This window comes from Galendromus occidentalis, unplaced genomic scaffold (genome assembly GCF_000255335.2).
Source record: "Galendromus occidentalis unplaced genomic scaffold, Mocc_1.1 scf7180000077528, whole genome shotgun sequence".
NCBI lineage: Eukaryota > Metazoa > Arthropoda > Arachnida > Mesostigmata > Phytoseiidae > Galendromus > Galendromus occidentalis.
Genome location: NW_003805516.1, coordinates 7,297 through 31,727, shown reverse-complemented (window position 1 = coordinate 31,727; position 24,431 = coordinate 7,297). Strand labels below are relative to the sequence as shown.

Genomic DNA, 24,431 nt, shown 5'->3' with positions numbered 1-24,431 from the left:
TCTTCGAACGGATTGGCGAACCCGGATAGCTCCTGCGTGGATTATGTTCGAGAAAGAGGAGGATTCGGCTTCAGATGAGACGAAGCTGGGGCGAATTCGGCGCGCAGGACAGTAAGACGCCGGCCGCTCCGCGATCGAAATGAATACTCATCACGGTGACGAAAGTTTGATTCCGGTTCGGTAATGAGCCAAACCAAAGGTCGTGGGAAATTCATTCGAAGATCACAAAGGTCAATGAAGCCCAGAGATGGATGGCTCCACAACGTCCCCAACCTTCGTTCCTATTTCGTTCCTCATGACTGATGTTATCCAGGGATTTCTGATAGATACGGGTGTATATATATAGCATCAAAGCAGAGCTGAAGATAATCATTTCGAGAATGTCTGTGTATGCCTCGATTATGAGGTTCTCACAGACCGTATCGGCGGGAGTACCGTCTCCAAAGATTTCTTCCGCACGGCAATCTTCAATACTGACCTTCGAAGAGCGGCGAGGAACGCCGAGATTTCGTCCTCTTCCTGTTGTTGTTGTAGTGGCTGCTGCTATTGTTGCGGCAGCCACTTCTGCTGCTGCAGCTGCCACGGCTGTTGCTGTTGTGCTGCTCCAACAAAACCAGCAGCTGCCCAACGTGGTTGAGCAGCTGCTGGTTTTGTCTGAGGAGCGGTTTTTTGTCAGCTTCTAGTTCCTCAATTCTTCGCTGCAAGGATGGAAATGTCCGTTTAAGAAGAGACTGAGGCCGCTACTTGTCATTTCGTTCTTGAGGCACTACATTCGGCGAATTGACAAGCTTCAATTGCCATGAACGTAAATGCCCCAAATCATGTACAATCATCTCAAGAATATTTCCATCTGAATGTATCGATGCGATTGCAGAACTCAGACGAGAGACGGAGGAGGGACAAGACACCTGGCTTGACCAGGGAAGAGCTTTGATCTTCCCTGATTCCTTTTTGTCTCCGAGCGGATTGGCGAACCCGGATAGCTTCTACGTGGATTAAGTTCGAGATAGAGGAGGATTCGGCTTCAGATGAGACGGAGCTGGGGCGAATTCGGCGCGCAGGATAGTAAGACGCCGGCCGCTCCGCGATCGGAATGAATACTCATCACGATGAAGAAAGTTTGATTCCGGTTCAGCAATGAGCCAAAGCAAAGGTCGTGGGGAATTCATTCGAAGATCACAAAGGTCAATGAAGCCCAGAGATGGTTAGCTCCACGACGTCCCGGTTCGAACAACGTTTCGGCTTCTACGAGGCTCTCTCGTCAAAACACGAGTGCATGATGATGCTCCCGTGAGAGAAGCATGTCCCAACAGGGAACTCGAAATTCGTTCGTTGAAGGAAAATTGTTTCGTTTGTTTGGGGAGAAACTTACGAAAACATCGCCGCTCTACAGATATTGAGCGACCCTGACCTCCCCTCGCAATCGCTCCCCGATCATGCCGCGGTTGTGATTCGTGAGCCAATTGGTGCAGTTGGTCACAGAATGAGCCCGAACGAGAATGAAACCGTCGGAGCCGGAGGAAAGACGCAGCGAAGGATACATTTCTCAGTTCCTTCCTCCCCATTAGGTATCCTCCCTCCCTCAGGATTTCCTCTCTCAGTTTTCATAGTGGCTCAGAACGCTTGTATAATATAATTGATAATTATTTATCATCGCCGCTTGTGAAACTTGTGAAAATATTGCGAACTCATAGAGTATCGTGAACGATGGATCAAACAATTGGATCGGTCCGAACGACGACGCTTCCATCGCATCGGAAGAGCTGGAGCCACCTTGATATCCACTTGCGAAGAACTCTACAAAGCAATTCGAGCCTCGCAAGCTCTTACTCCGATGGAATTCTACCACACCTACGAGTCATACCGTCGAGGAATGAAACGGGAAGTTCTCAGGAGGAGTCTGACAATATGGATCATGACGGTCCTGATTCGGGAGTCATGACGGCACATTACGTACACGTCAGAGGATTTCGAGAGGTTCCTTATGGCCGAATGAGAGAGGTCGTGAAAAATTACGTCAAGTCTTGCGTGGTCTGCCAGAAAAGTAAGGCAAAATTGACACCGAAAGTTGACACCTTGTGTCTCAGAACAAATGATGATCCTCCAATGCACACGGTGCATTTGGACCTCCCGGAAGAGTCGGAAAAGAGCTGTCCGGGGACCAAGAATCGTGCTTTCTCGTTCGCCGTCGATCGGAACTCGAGGTTTGCCATTGCTCGTTCTGGCCGAGAAATCGCGCAGTCGGTGATCAGTTTGTCGAAGCAGGAAGTACTCGAGAACACCCGAGTTGCATCGGATCGAACGGGAGTCCTCGGAAGCAAGAGAGTCGAGGATTGGGCTGCCGCCAGAGGCCGCGAGACATCATAATCGGTCTCATTTTAACACGATAGGATGTTCGCCGAGTTTTGCCTTGACGGCTGAAGTAACATGTCTCCCGGCTGATGAAAGGTTAGGTATTCGGGATCGGTTACGTTTGACGGAACGGAGGGAATCTCCCGAAGAAGAACTCGCGGCGAGGAAATCCCAGAAAAGAACTTCGATTTGAGGCATTCTCAGAAAATACCGAATTATGCAGCGGGGGATTAAGTCCTCACGAAAGTGGGTGATGTTGACAACTTCTCCGGCCCTTAAGTCATTGCGGACATCCAATTCTTCAATAGAGTTCCGAAGAGGATATCTTAGGTGTACGATCGAGCGGTTCAGAGGGCTTGTCCATTGAAAAGAGACTACATCTTCAGTCCCAGGAGGGACAACTCTTCCGGAGGGGTGAGTGGGAATCCCGCTGTGAGTCGGCGGCTCTTGACGATGTATGCAAGGAATGAACGAAGTTATTCAGTAGTCGGTCTCAAGCCAGGCTCATCACTTGAGTCTCAAGTCATCTATGGTCAGTAACCACGAACGAACAAAGAGGACACTGCCTTTGTGCGTCTTGCGAGACTGGAGATGTGGTTGGATCGTTGGTCGACCCTGGTGATAGGTTGCTATTCAGACTCCGTTGGAGACACTCATCGCTCTGTATGCGAGGGACCTTAGAATTTCTTTAGGACGTCAGCGGGAGACGTCTCCGGAATTAAGTGGAGTCAACGCCTGAGCAGGTCAGGGAGCCTTCAGAGGAATGAAGGGCGACCGAGAAAACTGGTGCGAGCTCGTCAGATCTCGATTAAGATTTTCACATAAATCCGCTCCTCCCCACCGATGGGCAGACTCATGAGGGAATTGGGCTTCGGTCATAAATCGGACCCTTTCCGGTTGACCTGGAGCAACAAAACAAACTGAACCCGATTCTCGAAGAAGAGGTGACGAGAAGCCTTCTACTTCGATGGAAAGCGAAGGAGCTGAATGAAATCGAACTCTCGATCTACGGGGTGGCGAAGTCGAATGTCTGGCGGGACACGAAAGAGCGCTGAAGTAACCTGCGGGCGTCATCTGAGCCCCAGTGTTTCCGTGAATTCCGTTTTTTCTAGTGATCGGAGGGATTGAGATTTTCGACGGGAATACACAATCACCGCCCCATCGCAGTACTTCAAGAAGTTACAGAAGTATTCCGCGAAAACTTCAATTATTTGACTCGAAATTGCATTGTGAAGAGATATATGGCACAGATAATATCCCGAGAAATTCCTAAGGATCGATCGCGGGCCACGGGAAAAATCTCGCGGGCTACTCGTGTCCTGCGGGACACGTCTTTGACACCCCTGGTCTAGGCCAATGACAAGTTCGAGGAGCAGAAGCCGTTCGACACCGAGAAAAATGAAAGGGATAGCGACATACGGACTGCTTAGAAAGAGTCGAGGTAGCAATCTGTTTGTCTTCGCCGGAACAGGGGAGCGACCGACGAGAAGCCCCGGAGCCCTAGAGGGAAATACCGAAGGATCGACCCGCATTGTGTCAGATGTGGCAGGGACAGCATTCCCCGCACTGTGACGGAAAATTCCCCCTCACCACTCCGATATCGACGACGAAATGGCCAGGGCGTTGGGCTTCACCGAAGGAATACACGGAAATCTTGTGAGGATGTTTGGACGACTTCTGGGAATGATGCGAAATCGAAACCCGAAGATCTGCTGAGTAATCGCCCTGAAACAGGGTCGCATGTAGCAAATGATCGTCAAGGATGATCGCCCGAAGGATTCATCATAGGATTTGGATTGTAGGGGATTCAATCCTCTCGAGTGTCCGAGTCACACGTGGCAATCGGTTGTCTATGTAAATGAAAAACCTCGGTCCACTATACGACGATTCAATTGGCGCAGTCAACATCTTTCGTGCCATGTCTCAAACGACTTCCTCCGAAGGTCCCTTGGTGGAAAAGATTGTGGAGGCTCCCCGCATGTTGGCCATCGAAGAGAGAGACACAAGTCGGGAAACGAATGGAGCCGTGGTTCTCGAGAATGCTTCAGCCTTGATCGGCACTTTCGAATACGATTCGAAGCGCGGGTTGACGTTCCAGCCGTGGTTCTCCGATAATGGACACAGCTAACAAACTTTCTGTGAGTCTGATGCGGAGCGACGTCAGCTTCCCGTCGCGCGCTCGGTAAAAGTTAGTACACGCGAACCTCACCGAATGAGCCCGAAAGTCTGGAGTATGCTGCACTGGTCATCACACTGATAGACATGTTCGCCGTTTCGGAGTCTCTGTTCTGTCGTGGGTTTGAAACGTTGCTTTGAGATCGCCACGCTCGCGAGGAAACCGCAGAACAGATCGCGAGTAACGCTATCCTGAGAGCGGACGGGTTGAGTTCTTTCTAATTTGACTCCCTTCGAATTTTCATCATGCTTCCTTCTGTTTCCGAACCCAGCTATCAAGGCTTGCGAAATTTTGTTACTTTGCATAAAAGCCGTCGACGACAAAGCTTCGGTAACCGCTGATGAGGTTCGGTTGGTCATGGTGAAATATGAGACCGGTTCAAGCAATGCTGAAGTCAAGTACAGTGCGACGAAGGAGAAGCCAACTCCGACCGTTTTCGCCATCTCGCTGAGAGAGCCAGCGAAGACTTCTCAAGCAACCGGTCACCAGTCATTCAAGTAGCAAGCGTCTTGCGCTGTGCGTTTGCCGAAAACTCGTGCGGTCGAATACCGTCTGCATCAACAAGGTGCTCAGATCTCCGCAACTTTCTGAGGGTCGGACGTTCATCACGCTCGACTTTAACGGGTCACCCATCGGATTCCGCGCAAATTCTGAGGCTAACATCTCTACCATTGGGATTCGGACTTGAACGTCTCTCGGGTGCTTGGCGCTCACTGAGTTCGGAAGCCGATGCACTTCTGTCGATGGTGATGATATTATGCTCATGGGCGATTCCATGGCGAAATCCACTCACAACAGAAATACCATCCAAGATTCTCTACCCGTTATCATGGGGAGCGAATTGAGCCTGTTCTGCGATCGCTTGCCTATACAGCTCGGCTTGGAGGTCTGGAAAGTCGAGAATTCACAACCAGACGTGGGTCTCGTCGACTCGACTTCTCAACAGACAAGTTTTCCGAAGCTCTTCGAGTCGGAGCTCGGGCTCTGTAAAGAAACCTAATGGCTTCTCACGAGCTTGCGCAGATTATTCCACCGGACTCGACGAAGCTCTCGTGGATATCTACCATCCGCTTCCTAATACGGAGGGAGTCACGACCAAGTTCTCCGGAGAGTCTTCCCAAAATTGGATGTGGCCGAAGCCTACTCGAAATCGTTACTACACTGGGTGATTACTGAATAGAGAAGAGACCGTATTTGGCTTGACGGGTTCAGTCGCCAAGAGGCTGAGCAGCCAAGAACTTAGACGATTCCAGATACAGCTTCCCAAACATTGACTCCCTTGGGCGGCAAGGTTTGAGGATTTTCCCCCGACCGCGAAATTTCCGAAACCATTCCGCCAACCTAGACCGTGATTATGGCTCGAGAATTTACGAAAAGCTCCGTCTAGACTCACCCGCATGGTCGAATTTTCGCTGTCTGTAATCAGGTCTTGCACGTGGTCTTGCACGTCTCCTCATTGAAGCGTGCTCGGGTTACAAGACATCTGCGGCTCCTCTCGTCGAAAGAGGAAACGAAGAGAAACACCAGAGACATCACGATACAGTTTCAGCTCAGGTTCATTTATATATTTATTAATTGCACTCGATAACAGAGTATAGTACGGCCACATCGCCTTCGTGGTGCGTAAATTCAGCTAGTTTTCTTCTTACTTAGACAGTACAAGGAGGTTAATCCGGACCGGCATTTGGCAGCATGGTATTTCGGGCATGAGTCTCCGCAATACCTACAAAGACACTTAGCTCCATCGGCGTCATGGAAGCTGTTGTCCGTACAGAGCAGATGATGATATCCATGAACTAGATATCTAGTGTACACATGTCTTTCATCTGAAGCGGATTCTGCCCAGAGTTGCCGCTTTCTGAAGATTTCTTCCTGTTCCAGCTCGCTTAGAGCATCGTTAACTTTCTTACTCCACTCCTGGAGCACTTGAATGAAGGGAGGCGTCTGTTCTTCCCGAATTCTTTCTCTGATTTCGTTAATCATGAGTGGGCTCCCCGTCAGGGCGTAGACGTAGCGGCTCCGCGTTGAGCGGTGGAGGCTCAAGGCTCGTTTCATGTATAGCGTGAAACATTGTTCCAGCTTCTTGAAATCTGTCGAGGTGAGGTGGTTCCAGACTCGTTTCAATCCGTAGCTGATGATAGGCATCAGCTTCATTTTGAAAAGAGCGATGGCGGTATGCAGGGAAAGGCGGTTGAGTTTCCCGATGACCGTGAAGGAGGCGGAGATTGCTAGACTCGTTCGTTCTTCAATGTGAGCATGGAAATTGCCCACGGAGCGACTGAATCGGACGCCCAGGTATCGGAAGTTTTTCACAAGCTCTAGAGGTCGGCCGTCCAGGAGCAGTCGATCATCTTTTGCCGACCGCGGCGCGCGACCGAACTTGACAACCTTTGTCTTGTTCTTGTTGATCTCGAGTCCCTGTTTTCGCAGCCAGGTCGAGATCTTCGGTAAGATATTTCGGAGCCCATTCAAGTCGGGGTGAGCCACAACAATATCGTCAGCATACAGGCACACGAATGCCCTCGATTCTGCCCGAATGAAATCCACCAGGCCCCGAATCAGCAGAATAAATGCAAGGCAACTCAATGGGTTTCCCTGCGGTGTCCCGTCATTTTGGCGTACGGAAACTTTTTCATGCTGCAGTTGAATCTGTAACAGATCCTCGTCAAAGAAACTGTCGATGACTCTGAGAGCTTTGCCTCCAACCCCCGCTTCAGCGAAACTCTGTACCATCAACACCCTTGGCGCTCTGTCAAAGGCCTTCACACAGTCAATGAAGACTGCGTACATCGTCCCCTGCGTTTCCACTACCCGCTCCACCTCGGAGGAGAAAAAGTGGATAGCATCCAGTGTGCCCATGCCCCGCCGGAAACCGAACTGTTCGTCGGGAAGGGCTCTGTCAAGCACCGGCTCCAGTCTGGAGATCAGGAGTTTACAGAAAATCTTCTTCAATGCTTCTTCCGATGCTATGCCTCGGTAGAGATTTGGATCCGACCTCCCTGTATGCGCTCCGCCTTTGAAAAGGAGCGAGAGGCGAGCGTTGTGCCATGACGTCGGTAAGCGGCCTTCGTCAAAGATCTTATCGAACAGGAGTTTGAGATTCCGGTGAATAACTTTTTCGGTTTGCTGCCAGTGCTCGTAGAAGCAGCCACTGGGGCCGGAGCTCTCCTTGGATGGAAGGGTCCGTAAAACCCCAGCAATCTCTTCTCTTGTGAAGGGCCGATCAGCAATGAACTGATCGTACGTGAGTGGTAATTGTACTCGTACTGGAGGCCGATTTCTCGCTTCCTCGTTCCACAGTAGCTGCTTGAAGTGTGATTTTACTTCTTCTGGTTCAATCGGCGGCGCCGTCTCAACCCTTCCCCTCCTCAGGTAAAGGTGCGGGTGTCGACTGGTCTCTGACAGGAGTTTACGCTCCTCTTCGAGGTCGAATCGCCTTTTCACTATTTTCAGCTCGTGGTGATAGTGTCTTCTTGCGAGGGCATATCTCGTCGAGGCTGTGGGGTCGGATCTACACTTCCGTAGTAGAGCGAGAACTTCCTGACGTAGGCGGTAACAACGCGAGTCGAACCACCGGGGGGCAGTTCGCACCCACCTCTTTCGCCTGTCGCAGCATCTTATGACTTTTGTCGTGATCGCTGCTTCGATTCCGTCAACGGTTTCTTCAGAGAGAGCATGAGCTGGAGGATATTCCGCTGTCCGAAGCTTTTCTCTGCGAATTTTCCGGCTCAGAGTCCGGTGCTGTGGAGCAGGAGAGAACTCTCGCAGCAGGACCTCGGTTCTCACCGGTTGGTGCTTGCGCACCTCCAAATCCTCAACCCTAGTGCCCGAGCAGGCGCCGTTCGTGAATATGAGGTCGATGGTGCTACTTCCATTGAAGCAGATGTATGTTTTGGCGTCAGCTTGGTTTTGGCAACGCAAACCCAAACGCTCCATGAACTCTCGCAAGGCGTGGCCCTCACTGGACGTCGTGGCCGAGTCGATTCGGCAGTTGAAGTCGCCACCGATAAGAGCCGGCCTCGACAGATCTAGCTTTGTTAGTCCATCCCCGACGATGGATAACACTTGCTCAATGCTGCAATCTGGTTGCACGTAGAACGCACCTATACTGAAGCTATCACAGCACAATAATAGGGTGTTCTCATCACTATGTACGATTTTCATTCGTGGACCTCCCTTCCTGAGGTACACGGCGATTCCACCCGAGGGTCTCCCGGCACCCGGGCTTTTCTTTGCGAAAGAATTATATACAGTTTTGTCCTCAAGAGGAAACGGCTCTGTGAGTAGTGTCTCGGTAAGAATGATAATCTCGTCTCGCTGAAAGTAGCTTGGATCGTGAAGGCGCCGCATGGCACCCCCGAGGCCCTCACAATTCCAGAGAACGACGGATCTCAATTCATTTCGAGCTCTCGGCCGACATGCTAGTCATTTCTTCTGTTCTTCATCGGACGGTTTGTCTTCGATGTGCTGGATTACCGATTCCTGGCTCGGTGGGCGGCCGATCCAGCGCCGATATCTCATTTGAGGCGGGTAAAAAGCGGGGTTGGAGCAAGTTTTTACGTGTTTGGCTCGCAAGCCTATGCAGAAGGCAGAATCAGTGCCTTTCTTCTTCAGCTTCCACACTGCGAACGGGGTTACTCCTCGGTCTTTGAACCATTGCCGTGGTCTTCTTGCTCATCCCGTCAACATAGATTGCGTGGAATAGGGGTTACCGGCTTACAAACTCCAGGCTGCCCTCCTTCGCATCCGATGTACCAGAGCTGAGTTTAACCGGGGGTCGTTTACGCTTTTTCTCGGGCCTGACTTGCTCATTGTTGTCACCATCCTTGCAACTCTGTGCGATTGTCGGAGCGCCGATAGCAGCCCTTTCAGAGGCCGCTTCAGTGTCCATCGGCGTCTCGGCGTCGCCGGACCGTTCGAATGATTCGGACAGCCCTGCAGCTCCGCGATCTCGCTTGATGGCCGGCCCCTTCCCAAAGGATTCCACGTCCTTCTCGGCGATTTCCTCTCCGTTGCTCTCTCTGAGGGGGGTGCTCTGAATAACGATAGCTTCTCTTCGGGAGAGGGTGAGGCCGTTCGCGGCTTCTTCTTCGGTTTCCGTGTTTTACGACTTCCGTCGTTTAAGACCCCGGGTGCTTGTGGGGTAGACTGAGCCACAGGGGGTCCGCCCCCTGGTTGCTCATCCACCAGTCGCATCCTGGCGAGTTCGCTCACCGTTCTCTGGAGTCCCAGAACTATGGAACGCAGCTCGAGATTTTCCTCCTGAAGGCTGCACAGACGCTCGGCCAGGCCTTCATTTGAATCCACTCGTATCTTGCAGCTTCCACAGGGTCCAAATCTTGTGTTCACCGGTGCGGCGGGGTTCCGACATGCACTGTGAACGACATTTCCGCAGCCTCGACTGCAGATAATCCATGAAACTCCCAAATCAATCGGGAGCCCACACGATGCACACCTTGTCAACATGGCGGCAACAGCTCAGGTTCATTTGTATTTGATAAAAGGGGAGCGGATCTCTGCAAGGTTTTCGGGGGCAGATCTCGAAAGTTACTCTCGAACACTTTCAGCGTACAGTACTACTCCCATCTTTTGTCTCTACTGGCGGGTCGCCATCTCCCAGTTCCTATATCAACTGGAACGAATGGAAGATTCCGATAAGCTCCCCCCGGCCTGAAAATGCCAGAAGCCTCTACGGAATTCGCGCGATCGCGCTAAATATCCAGTCCTATTCATTGTGGCTTCCCAGATAACTCGACAGTGCCCGTCGATCAGATGCGATCCAGTTTGAAAGATGATTTTGATGAGAACCACCAGATTCGCCGATTGGTTGCGAGCAATTCCAATCTTCAAGGCTAAGGAGGATCTTCTGCGCATTGACGACCAGTTTGCAGCAGCCTTCGAGAGCATCCTGAAAATTTCCTTGTCAGGAGATGCTCTCACTCAGCTGAGTCTCCCCGCCCTCTCCGGCGGTACGGGCATCCCGACTCCATCGGACATCGCACTGGCTGCCTTTGCTGCCTCCTGTTACGCGGCTACGTTCGACGTTCGTGACGTTCTGAATGACTCGTCAAGAAGGAACCACCTCATGGACCTCGTGACGAATGAATTCCCTACTCGATTCGGTTCGACACCCTCCGAAGACGATCGCCACCAGCAACACAAGTGGACGAGGATCGCGAATGACTCCGTTCTTTCGGAACTCTGCTCGCGATTGTCCGGATCGGAGGTTGATGCAATTCGATTCTCCCACGCGTCTCTTCCTGAGTCGGGATGGTGGCTTCAAGCTCTGCCCTCAAGGAACATAGGGACCCTGCTATCAGACAGAGATTTCATCTTCGCCGCCGGTCTCAGGCTCGGCCTGCCCCTGATCGACGAAGATCCTTGCCCGTGCTGCACGGCGCTAAATCGCCGAGGCCTCCATGGTCTCAGCTGTAACTCTCTGGGATCCGCCATGGAGCAGTAAATGACGTGCTGTCCCGAGCGCTACAGCAGGCTGGTGTCACAAACTCCAAAGAGCCCCGAAATCTGTCCCCGAATGACCAGTTGCGCCCAGACGGTATAACCCACGAGCCATGGTTTCGGGGTCGATAGCTGATTTTGGACGTGTGGATTAGAGACGCCCACGCCGCTTGTTATCGGCGGATTTCTCGAATCCATCCATCAACGGCAGTCCACGGCCCTACGATTCAACCCGCCAAAAGCGAACTCTTCGTTCAGGGCACTTCTGCGGTCGAGCTGTATTGCGCGCACCGTCTCTTCTCCGAGTGCCTACCTGGCTGCCGTCTGCTCCCTGACGAGAGCCACGTTGAGCTGCTGGGCGCCCCCCTGTTCGAATCCGGTCTGCCAAAGGCGCTCATGAGCAAGTCCGACGCCTTTGACGTCGTATTCCGCAGACTGTCCTTCGTGGGCAGTCATGTGGCGACTCACATCTTGCAGCGATCGGCCGGAGTGCCGAAGCTATCTGCTGCGAGCTAGTCCGGCCTTCATGGCCAAGGAGGATCTCCGGCGAATAGACGAACAGTTTGCAATTTGAGAGCGTCCTGAGAACTTCCCTATCAAGGGATGCTCTCATTCAGCTCACCCTCCCGGCACTCTCGGGTGGAATGGGCATTCCAATGCCATCAGACAGACCCGACCGAAAACTCATGTCCGACTTCGCTTTGAGCGTACTGCCAGTCGATCAGAGGATACAAATCAAACAGTTTATTGTCACACGAGCTGTGTAAATGCTTCTTGAAATATACAAATATATGTACATGTTCATGTGTACGCCGGACCGGGCGTTCAAACTCTGAGAATCTTCCCTCGTATCCTCCGATCCTGCTGATCGAACCGGCACGTACAAACTCCCTGAGGTGGTATCTTGGGCATCTCGCGCCGCAGAAGGTACATCGGCAGCGGTCGTCTGCCTCGTGAAATTCCCGATTTGCGCAGACCAAGTGATGGAATCCGTGGACTGCAAATCTTGTTATTGCATGTCGGTTATCCCTGTCAGCCTCTTTCTATTTGTTGTTCGTCATCGCTGGTGTTCTGTAGAGCTCTAAATCGACGTCGTCCATCTTTTGTTCCTGAGTGGTCAGGAAATCTCTGAATGCTTCGGTTTCGGCGAGATTTATCTACTTTACGGTATCTACTTTTCAGGTCCTCGATGAATGTTGAAGTCTGGGCCAGGAGATACACCAATCTGTTTCTCGTTGTGCGGTGAACGCCGAGGGTTCGCTTCAGGATTGACGACTTCGCTTTGTCGAGGGTGCTCATGTCGGCCAAGTTCAGATGTTCCCATGTGATCTGAACGGCATACGATGCTAAAGGCGCCACTTCTGCGTCGAAAAGTTCGAGAGCGGTTGCGAGGGACAACCTTCGAGGATTTGCTATCGATGAAGAGACAATTTCTGCTTTCCTGATTCTCTCTCTCACGTGTGCGCTGAACGAGTGCCCTGTCGATGCTGGCGTGACTCCTAGGTATGTGGAAGCCGTCACATATCTAACGAGTTCCCCATCGAGATTTATCCGATCACGCCCCGCCATGAGCTTTCGGCGTCGAACGACTTCCAGAGCGTCTACACCTACGGATTCTCGCGGTTTAACTGTTTGTCAAGCATGTCAAACAAGAAATAATGGATCCCGAACAATGCAGCAGGTGGCTGCCCAAACACCTGCTATGGTACTCTCCTTGACTCCGGGGGAAACTGCGATTCGCGCTGCGCTCAGCATCTCGAACAAGACCCGCCAACAGAAGAACGCAGGGCTAAGCGAATTTTCAGAAGTGTCTCGAGTTGCAGATGCTGGCCGCGCAGAAGAGCTCGAGCGTAGAATGAATCTGAGTCAGGATGGAGATTTGATTTGAAACAACTAGCCACGGCAACAAAAGTAAGGTGTTGCAGCTGTTCACTACGCTTGCGTGAGAGGGATGTCGAAGATTTCGGCGAACAAGGGCTGCAGATGCGAGAGTCTCTCCCAACGAGTTCTGAACCATTGGAGATGGTCCGCGTGCCGGTTGCCTAGCTGTAGGAGTTCGGGCAGCTCCGCGATGATTTGACTGAAGAGTTGTTGGTCAGATGGATGATGGGAACGTGGATCCTCGGTTCGCGCATTCACTTGGTCCTTCCGCTCTCTGCCTAGAATACTGGGGGTGGTTGACGATGTGCTCGGGGTTTCTCAAAGACTTCGTCTCCGCGAGCCCTTCTTGGAGGATTCGGCTTCCACGGAACTGTCCGCATTGCCTAACAGTGTGGTGGCACCTCGGAGATATTCTACGTGGAAAAAAAACCCGTCCCGCTCGTCAACTTTCATGTATTTGTTTCTTCTTTTCCTGGCTCCCGAAGAACCAGCCACGAATGATTCAACTTGGAGATCGCGACCTTTCTGTACGGTCTCGAGCCTGTTGATAAACTTCCAGATCGTCGGATGCTGTATCCCGAATTCTGAGGGGAGTCGAGTCGTCGGTGAGCCGCTTCGGCGTAGTTATTCGTACGCGCTCCCCCATCGAGCGTTCTTTGGTTAGCCGACCCAAAGATCGGCTCGACGGGAAGGTGAGGTGCTCTCCGATCCGAAGAACCGTCTTGGCGGATCCTGTTCAAGTGTCCGATATGGACGTACTCAAAATAATTTAGCACCGGAGCCATTTCGACGGGCAAGCCCGGCGAATTCTCGGAGACTGCGTTAATCTAATTCTGCCGGTGGAACGAAAGCCAGGGCAGCTATCATCCGAGTCTTGAGCGCGAAGTCATCGTCCGTGTTGTAGCGACTCCAGAGACCTTCGCTCGCGACGCGGAGCTTGATGTTTATGACAAAATGGAAGGAACATCCGTGAATGCGGGTCTCCGATGAGGATCCATCATAGCTCGCTCGAAGTCCATGACGACGCTCCAAGGATTGTGGGCAGGCCAAGCCTCCTTCAACAGATTCAGCATCCGGGTGTACGATTCGGCTGCTTTGTCCGGGAGCAAGGCGTAAGCTACAGGCACAACGCACTCCAGCCGCTCAGCGAGGACTACGAACACCTGAACGATCAAATCATGTGTTTTTACGAAGGAGCCGAGGAATGTCAAGATAGCTCACAGGAATATTTGGGAATGGACTAATGAGAACCTGCGAGAACTGTGCCAGCGCGAAACTGAAGGTGCCGTCGACGTCGATCGAGCCGCGGCAGTCAGGATTCGCTGGCGCAGCGGATCGGGCGCTACGATGTCGGTTGATCATCCGAGCAATCGTACGAGGTTGGGTCATACGTCCGAGAGTAGCCGACATTGTTGGTAACAGATTCGTGTTGACCAACGAAGACGGGGTTTCATTACGCCCGAAGGATCTGGCGGATCTGAGTGAACGCCCATCGTCCTGACAACTTCGCCCGTAGAGATCAATGTGTGAGCTTTGGCCTTGCAGACAATCGACGCGGTTTTATACATGCAGCGCCAAGACTGTAGACCGCTCTTCAAGGCAGAAGCCTTCACGTACAGGTGGCCCTCGTGCGCTAATTTACTGTTGCCTCTCTGACTGATTATTCCGGAACTCGACGCTATGACCTATGGGACTAATCTTGAGAGTAGGAAAGAAAGAGACCGTCTTTGAGATTCAGCGATACACGGATTTATTCCCCGTCCGCTCGTGATCCTTCCCTGACCTGCGTGTGAGTCCTTTAGTCCATTGAACCAGCTTCAAAGGTTCAATCGCTCACTTGGAAGCGGAAGAATTCAGGTTGGTCCAGCGAGAGTGTTTGGTACAAACGTAGTAACGTAACCGGATGCGTTCCCGGGAAAGGGGCAGCGGGGAGTCTGAAATCGGAAAAATGCGCTGAACTCAAAAACGAGAAGAGAAATCTATAATTTTCGTTTCATTTCCATAACCCGATCGATACCTTTCCCGCCGCTGTGTCTCCTGAATAGTATTCAAAGATCCGATGGCTCGGTTATGTGATACAAAAACGAGCTGTCAAGGTGGTCTGATAAGCCTCCGTTCTGCCCGAGAACGAATCCTATCGATTACCGTGAGCAAGGCGAGGTCCGGAATTCCATAAGCTCTCCCCTGTCGAAGATGGAAGCTCGCTGACATTCCCGCGGCCTGGATACGTAAGCAGGTTTTCGAATGAATGATTCGGGCTCCAGGTGATATGAGTAGACCGATGTTCGCTGCCTTCGCTATCCATGACATTCCCCGTGCCTACGGTAAAATATTAGGTTAGAGAATTTCATTTTCCGAGATCCGAGACAGGCATTCCGAGTCGGGAGCCCTGAGATTCCCGACTCTCGTTCGGACGATAAGGGAGGGAAACTTCAATCGCTCCGACGCGGACGCCCAGAATACTCAGTCGACTAAACGCGCCACGTGGGCGTCGATGTCTCTTACAGGACGGTATCGGATGCTTTGACCTTACAACGGGGATCGATCCCCGAGCAGCCCGATGAGATCCGGAGGGAAAATCCCTCCGTCCTCTCCGGGCTGCGGCGGCTCTTGTTGCTGCTGACAGCATCGACGTTGCACCAGCAGCTGCTGGTTTTGTTGGAGGAGCCGCTCGTTGGCCGCCTCTAGCTCTTCGATGCGTCTCTGCAAGAATAGATATGTCCGTTCAAGAAGGGACTGAGGCCGCGACTTGTCATTTCGTTCTTGAGGCACTACATTTGGCGAATTGACAAGCTTCAATTGCCATGGACGTAGATTCCCCAAATCATGTACAATCATCTCAAGAATATTTCCATTTGAATGTATCAATGCGATTGCAGAACTCGGACGGGAGACGGAGGAGGGACAAGACACCTGGCTTGACCAAGGAAGAGCTCTCCTGATTCCTTTTTTTCTTCGAACGGATTGGCGAACCCGTATAGCTTCTATGTGGATTAAGTTCGAGAAAGAGGAGGGTTCGATCTCGATCGAGGCTCGAAAGATAATCATTTCGAGATTGTCTGTGTATGCCTCGATTATGAGGTTCTCACAGACCGTATCGGCGGGAGTACCTTGCCCCCGTCTCCAAAGATTTCTTCCGCACGGCAATCTACAATACTGACCTTCAAAACTGGGAATGGTCTTCGAGGAACCCGTAGAGATTCGGAGGGAAAATCCTCCCGTCCTCTCCGGGCTGCCACGGCTGCTGCTGCCACGGCTGCTCCAACAGAGCCAGCAGCTGCTCATTGTGGTTGTGCAGCCGCCGGTTCTGTCGGAGCAGCCGCTCGTTGGCCGCCTCTAGATGCTCGATGCGTCTCTGCAAGGATGGAAATGTCCGTTCAAGAAGGGACTAAGGCCGCGACTTGTCATTTCGTTCTTGAGGCACCACATTTGGCGAATTGACAAGCTTCAATTACCATGGACGTAGATGTCCCAAATCATGTACAATAATCTCAAGAATATTTCCATCTGAATGTATCAATGCGATTGCAGAACTCAGACGGGAGTCGGAGGAGGGACAAGACACCTGGCTTGACCAAGGAAGAGCTTTGATTTTGACGTGAAAACGTCTTCACCCAGGCTCGGGTGACCTGTTCGATGTACTTCGTCATCCAAATAGCCATAACTTGTCGCACCTTGCGGTCTTATATCTCGATCCTCATTCACGCTGGCCGCAAACTGATTCCTGTATCGAAAGGGGAATTTCCGGGATTCCACTCTGAACGAGATCCTGTCGCGAAGCGCTACATGGTTGCTCCATGATTTCGGTTTTTCTACATACCCCTCGATCGAGCTCGGAATCTGATGAATAATAGTGAATTCTAGGCTTCTCGTGGGGTTTTGAGAGGAGAATTTTATATATGGAGCTCGATAGAGAGAAAACTAGCAAGATGCAATAGTTCTACTCGATTATTGAGGCGAGGTTCTCTAGACATTCCCTCGAAACTCTTCATTTCCGAAGCTCCCCCAATGTGGAATGATTCGGTCGACTAAACAATGAAGTTTGCCTGAAAACGATGTCTTTGGACCTCGAGTCTGTCGCATCGTAATCGGAAGGTTCCTAATCTGGGAACGCTGGTTTATAATGAGATGTTGCTTCATCAGTAAAACAATGCTGTATCAATCCTTTCATCCAAAGAATGTCGACGTCATTCTCATACGGGTCGGCGCCTTGCGCGTCAACTCCCTCGCTCTACGACCGTCCGATTTGGAAGCAAGCTCACACCAAGCCACATCACGAAAGTGATTGCACGGAAAGCTATCGCTCGTCCGGTTCTCACGAGGTAGAATCCTCGCGCATTCACCCACCGGAAACAACTTCGCCGCCCATAACCATCCACATTCCAACTCACTATGGATTCCATCATGGAATTTCCATGTCCGTCGATGCTGAGTCTAACTAAATTCTCCGATAAACGACAACAACAGTAACCGCGGCCTCTCATCAGCTGCAAGGAGGAATCCGCATCAAAAACAGCACTGGACCGAAATCAATCTAGCCCATGCGGTCGAATAAGGAGAACCAATTATCCGCCGGCAGTCTCGATTGGCCGGAATGAATACCTTTCAGGCACATGACGTATGAGAAATTTCGTCCACCAATACCCTCAAGACGTTTTCACGCATGGAACGGTGATGTCCCTGACATAACCTAGACTGAATTTTTCCTGATTCCTTTTTGTCTTCGAACGGGTTGGCGAACCCGGATAGCTTCTACGTGGATTAACTTCGAGAAGGAGGAGGATTCGATCTCGATCGAGGCTCGAAAGATAATCATTTCGAGATTGTCTGTGTATGCCTCGATTATGAGGTTCTCACAGACCGTATCGGCGGGAGTACCCTGCCCCCGTCTCCAAAGATTTCTTCCGCACGGCAATCTACAATACTGACCTTCAAAACTGGGAATGGTCCTCGAGGAGCCCGTAGAGATTCGGAGGGAAAATCCCTCCGTCCTCTCCGGGCTGCCACGGCTGCTGCTGCCACGGCTGCTCCAACAGAGCCAGCAGCTGCTCATTGTGGTCGAGCAACCGCTCAATGTGGTTGATCAGCCGCCGGTTCTGTCGGAGCAGCCGCTCGTTGGCCTTCTCTAAGTGCTCGATGCGTCTCTGCAAGGATGGAAATGTCCGTTTAAGAAGGGACTAAGGCCGCGACTTGTCATTTCGTTCTTGAGGCACTACATCCGGCGAATTGACAAGCTTCAATTACCATGGACGTAGATGTCCCAAATCATGTACAATAATCTCAAGAATATTTCCATCTGAATGTATCAATGCGATTGCAGAACTCAGACGGGGAACGGGGGAGGGACAAGACACCTGGCTTGACCAAGGAAGAGCTTTGATTTTTCCTGATTCCTTTTTGTCTTCGAACGGATTGGCGAACCCGGATAGCTTCTATGTGGATTAAGTTCGAGAAGGAGGAGGATTCGGCATCAGATGAGACGGAGCTGGGGCGAATTCGGCGCGCAGGACAAAGAGACGCCGGCCGCTCCGCGATCGAAATGAATACTCATCACGGTGACGAAAGTTTGATTCCGGTTCGGCAATGAGTCAAACCAAAGGTCGTGGGAAATTCATTCGAAGATCACAAAGGTCAATGAAGCCCAGAGATGGATAGCTCCACGACGTCCCGGTTCGAACAACGTTTCAGCTTCTACGGGGCTCTTTCGTCAAATTACGAGTGCATGATGATGCTCCCCTGAGAGAAGCATGTCCCAACAGGGACCTCGAAATTCGTTCGGTTAACGAAAACTGTTTCGTTTGTTTGGGACGCAACTTACGAAAACCTCACCGCTCTACAGATATTGAACGGCCCTGACCTCCCCTCGCAATCGCTCCCCGATCATGCCGCGGTTGTGATTCGTGAGCCAATCGGTGCAGTTCGCGTTCACAGAATCAACCCGAATGAGAATGGAACCGTCGGAGCCGGAGGAAAGACGCAGCGAAGGATACATTCTTCAGTACCTTCCCCCCCATTAGGTATCCCTCCTCCCTCGGGATTTCCTCTCTCAGGCAGACTCTCTATGAGTCTGATGCGGAGCGACGTCAGCTCTCCGTCTCGCGCTCGGTAAAAGTTAGTACACGCGAACCTCACCGAATGAGCCCGAAAGTCTGGAGTATGCTGCACTGGTCATCACACTGATAGACATGTTCGCCGTTTCAAGGTCTCTGTTCCGTCGTGGGTTTGGAACGTTGCTTTGAGATCGCCACGCTCGCGGGGAAACCGCAGAACAGATCGCGAGTAAGGCTACCCTGGGAGCGGACGGGTTGAGTTCTTTCTAATTGGACTCCCTTCGAATTTTCATCATGCTTCCTTCTGTTTCCGAACCCAGCTATCAAGGCTTGCGCAATTTTGTTATTATGCATAAAAGCCGTCGACGACAAAGCTTCGGTAAGCGCTGACTAGGTTCGGTTGGTCGTGAGAGCCAGCGAAGACTTTCCAAGCCACCGGTCGCCAGTCATTCAAGGAGCAAGCGTCTTGGGCCTGGGCGCTCATCGCTTCGAACTCCACCATTCAAGCTTCAGCTTAAACCAAGGCTGGCGAAAACGCTTGCCGCTGACTGTATGGTGGTCCGCAGCCGGAGTTTCGTTAGTCCACGGAGCACCCCATCCACTTTCCAGAAGAAAACATAATGATATCTGAGCGCGCTCCAAGATCTTCCGAGCAAAAGCTCCACCGCCCAGTGTGGTCTCAGTGATGAGAGGGCCGCACAAGCTGCATGAAATACAGTGGATACGGAGCGGTTTTGTACGTCGGCGCGCTGCGGCTCTTACTCACGTACGATTAGCTTCGTACACCCAAACCGAGGCCAGCAGATGTTTTCCTCCGACTTGGACGGTCTGTCCCCGGATAGGATTGCTTGGGTACCTCGCTTGATACCTCGGACGAGTTTGCTCTTCCAAGATGAATTGGGTTTCATTCTCGCAGAGTGTTCGACCCTCCTTAAGACATTTCGATTCAAATACGGATAAATTATGGTCCGCGGGACCACGAGGATCGCCCGTTGGTCACCTCTGGCGTAGACTATTCAAAATCCGTACAGTTTTCGCAGGACAAGAATTGAATATTATCGTCAACCTATTTCGCGTGTATGCATCGATGACCGTATCTTCACACATGGCCTGCTATACGTCGGCGTCGAGCCTCCATAAGCCAGTAGCCGTCAGGGGAATTTCACTTCAGCGCGAGGACACCGTATGAAGAACAGCGTATACGAAGAAGTAGTGCGATACTTCTGGTCGGGGCTCGGGGCCGAATTCTCGCTGAGGCCAGACAGGGTTTCCTCTCCGCTTCCATGACAATCTGACAATGCAGACGATACTCTTGGATTCACTCGGAATCATCAGCATCGAATAGAGAGGAAACCAATGTCACGTAAGGATTATCTCCGGAATGTGTTCGAAACGGAATCTTGCTCACGTCAGTGTCCCCATAGCTGTACGACTATGATGTTACCCATTTCCGAGCTATCAGCCGCGAGTAGATTAAAATTCGTGGTCCGGCCTACCTCAGCACAGCATCCAAGCAGAGCTAAAGATAATCAATTCGAGAATGTCTTTGTATGCCTCGATTATGAGGTTTTCTCAGACCGTATCGGCGGGAGTACCTTGCCCCCGTCTCCGAAGATTACTTCCGCACGGTAATCTACAATACTAACCTTACAACGGGAATTGATCCCCGAAGAGGTACGGAGGGAGAATCCCTCCGTCCTCTCCGGGCTGCTGCTGCTGTTCGTGACGTCGTTCCCGTCGCTCCTCTGCCAGGAGCTCGAGGATTCGTTGTTGTCGTTGGTCTTGCCGCTGTATGTGTTGGTCTTGCCGCTGCATGTGTTGATTTTGCTCCTGTATGGTTCGAATTTGCTCCTGTATGGTTTGATGCTGTCGCGAAGTCAAGTCTCGCAGAAAATTCACCTCCGCTTCCAAGTGTTGGATTGGACGCTGCAAGGATGGAAATGTCCGTTTAAGAAGGGACTGAGGCCGCGACTTGTCATTTCGTTCTCGAGGCACTACATTCGGCGAATTGACAAGCTTCAATTACCATGGACGTAGATCCCCCTCATCAAGTACAATCATCTCACGAATATTTCCATCTGAATGTATCAATGCGATTGCAGAACTCAGACGGGAGACGGAGGAGGGACAAGACACCAGGCTTGACCAAGGAAGAGCTTGTGACGTACGAGCCTGGCCGTAGCGCATGCGGGACACTAACTTACAGACTAATACACATGCAGAGATCGGGAAGACAATAATCGGAAACTTAGATGAACCATTTATTGAGTACCTCATTCAGCAACCCCTGGGGCTTGCACACTTGCTATACCAGTACGATAATCAAGTCCATTCATCTCAAGGAAGAACCAATAAATTGAGTGGATCGGGAGCGCACGAGACTATAGCAGAAAGTCGCCGCATCGTCTGGCGACGACAGCATCGCGGCAGAGAGAGCCACACTCTAGCTGACATCAGCTGTGCCGACAGTCGGCGCGTGGATAAGAGCCGCCGCGGCTGTCACCGCCGGCCGCCAGAGGGCATAGAAGTCAGTAGCAATCAGAGCTTCACAAAAGCCAGAGTGTTATCATTGAGTAGTCTAGTTTTCTCAAGTGAGCTCGGGAATCAGATCCCGAACTAATCAGTCTCAAATCGAGTCGGCTAGGCCGGAGTCAGTTACTCCGTCGCTGATCGATGAGATCCATCAGTGCGCGCCCGATCTGTCAGTAAAATCGAATACGAAGTGCGACTTCCATTCCCATACGAGATCAGTATGCCACAGAGCTTTTAATTTCTCCTGATTCCTTTTTGTCTTCGCACGGATTGGCGAACGGATTGGCGGATAGCTTCTATGTAGATTAAGTTTGAGAAAGAGGAAGATTCGGCTTCAGATGAAACGGAGCTGTGGCGAATTCGGCGCGGGGGCGAATTCGGCGCGCAGGACAGTAAGACGCCGGCCGCTCCGCGATCGAAATGAATACTCATCACGGTGAAGAAAGTTTGATTCCGGTTCAGCAATGAGCCAAAGCAAAGGTCGTTGGAAATTCATTCGAAGATCACAAAGGTCAATGGACCCCAGAGATGGATAGCTCCACGACGTCCCCCGCCTCCGTTTCTATTTCGTTCCTCATGACTGATTTTATCCAGGGATTTCTTATAGATACGGGTCCTTGTGAAGAGATATATGGCACAGATAATATCCCGAGAAATTCCTAAGGATCGATCGCGGGCCACGGGAAAAATCTCGCGGGCTACTCGTGCCCCGCGGGACACGTCTTTGACACCCCTTGACTAGGTCAAGACTAGATCGAGGAGCAGAAGCCGTTCGCCACCGAGAAAAATGGAAGGGATAGCTTGGAAAGAGCCGAGGTAGCAATCTGTTTGCCTTCGCCGGAACAGGAGAGCGACCGACGAGAAGCCCCACAGCTCTAAAGGGAAATCACTCCGATATCGACGACGAAATGGCCAGGGCGTTGGGCTTCACCGAAGGAATAGACGGAAATCTTGTGAGGATATTTCGACGCCTTCTGGGAATGTTGCGAAATCGAAACCCGAAGATCTGCTGAGTAATCGCCTTGAAACAGGGTCGCATGTAGCAAATGATCGTCACGGATGATCGCCCGGCGGACTCAACATCGGATTTGCATTTTAGGGGATTCCATCCTCTCGAGTCTCGAGTGTCCGAGTTACACGTGGCAATCGGTTGTCTATGTAAATGAGAAATGGCCATCGGAGGCAGAGACACAAGTCGGAAAACGGATGGAAACGGCTCTCGAGAATGCTTCAGCCTTGATCGGCATTTTCGAATACGATTCGAAGCGCGGGTTGACGTTCCAGCCGTGCTTCTCCGAGAACGAACACAGCTTACAGACGCTCTGTGAGTATGATGCGGAGCGACGTCAGCTTCCCGTCGCGCGCTCGGTAAAAGTTAGTACACGCGAACCTCACAGAATGAGCCCGAAAGTCTGGAGTATGCTGCACTGGTCATCACACTGATAGACATGTTCGCCGTTTCGGAGTCTCTGTTCTGTCGTGGGTTTGAAACGTTGCTTTGAAATCGCCACGCTCGCGGGGAAACCGCAGATCAGATCGCAAGTAACGCTATCTTGGGAGCGGATGGGTTGAGTTCTTTCTAATTGGACTCCCTTCGAATTTTCATCATGCTTCCCTCTGTTCGTCATGGTGAGATATGAGAACGGTACAAGCAATGCTGAAGTCAAGTACAGTGCGACGAAGGAGAAGCCAACTCCGACCGTTTTCGCCACCTCGCTGAGAGAGCCAGCGAAGACTTCTCAAGCAACCGGTCACCAGTCATTCAAGGAGCGAGCCTCTTGCGCTGTGCGTTTGCCGAAAACTGGTGCGGTCGAATACCGTCTGCATCAACAAGGTGCTCAGAGCTTCGCAACTTTCTGAGGGTCGGACGTTCATCAAGCTCGACGTTAACGGGTCACCCATCGGATTCCGCGCGAATTCTGGGGCTAACATCTCTACCATTGGGATTCGGACTTGGACGTCTCTCGGGTGCTTGGCGCTCACTGAGTTCGGGAGCCGATGCACTTCTGTCGATGGTGATGATATCATGCTCATGGGCTATTCCATGGCGAAATCCACTCACAACGGAAATACCATCCAAGATTCTCTACTCGTTCTAGTGGGGAGCAAATCGAGCCTGTTTTGCGGTCGCTTGCCTATACAGCTCGGCTCGGAGGTCTGGGAAGTCGAGAATTCACAACCAGACGTGGGTCTCGTCGACTCGACTTCTCAACAGACAAGTTTTCTGAAGCTCTTCGAGTCGGAGCTCAGGCTCTGTAAAGAAACCTCACGGGCGGCTAGGTTCGAGGATTTTTCCCCGACCGCGAAATTTCCGAAACCATTCCGCCAACCTAGACCGCGATTATGACTCGAGAAGTTACAGAACGCTCCGTCTAAACTCACCTTCATCTTGCTGTTTATCACAACTCTCTATTTTTATCACATGCATGTTTCGGACTTGGACTATCGTTTCCTCTCTCGGCGCGATCGCGCGCTCTGTACTCTCATCGCAGCTATTCTCATTACGAGAAATTTAAAACTCATTCTGCTGTCTGGTATTTAGGTCTTGCACGTCTCCTCATGGAAACGTGCTCGGCTTACAAGACATCTGCAGCTTCTCTCGTCTAAAGAGGAAACGAGGAGAAACACCAGAGACATCACGATACAGTTTCAGCTCGGGTTCATTTGCATTTTATAAAAGGGGAGCGGATCTCTGCAAGGTTCTCGGGGGCAGATATCGAAAGGTACTCTCGAACACTTTCAGCGTACAGTACTACTCCTTTCTTTTGTCTCTACTGGCGGGTTGCCATCTCCCAGTTCCTATATCAACTGGAACGAATGGAAGATTCCGATAAGCTCCCCCCGGCCTGAAAATGCCAGAAGCCTCTACGGAATTCGCGCGATCGCGCTAAATATCCAGTCCTATTCATTGTGGCTTCCCAGATAACTCGACAGTGCCCGTCGATCAGATGCGATCCAGTTTGAAAGATGATTTTGATGAG

At 51.5% G+C, this 24,431-nt stretch overlaps 1 protein-coding gene across 1 annotated transcript; it reads right to left on the bottom strand.

Moving 5' to 3' along the window:
• Positions 1–6,157: 6,157 nt before the first annotated feature.
• On the bottom strand, positions 6,158–8,878 carry LOC108864883 (uncharacterized). The gene has a single exon (XM_018641308.1). It carries the CDS (start codon positions 8,876–8,878, stop codon positions 6,158–6,160), a length of 2,721 nt encoding a protein of 906 aa, XP_018496824.1.
• Positions 8,879–24,431: the final 15,553 nt, after the last annotated feature.

Bases quoted from the DNA above. Each gene is read 5' to 3' on its own strand.
- LOC108864883 (XM_018641308.1), bottom strand. From the start codon at position 8,878: ATGCGGCGCCTTCACGATCCAAGCTACTTTCAGCGAGACGAGATTATC.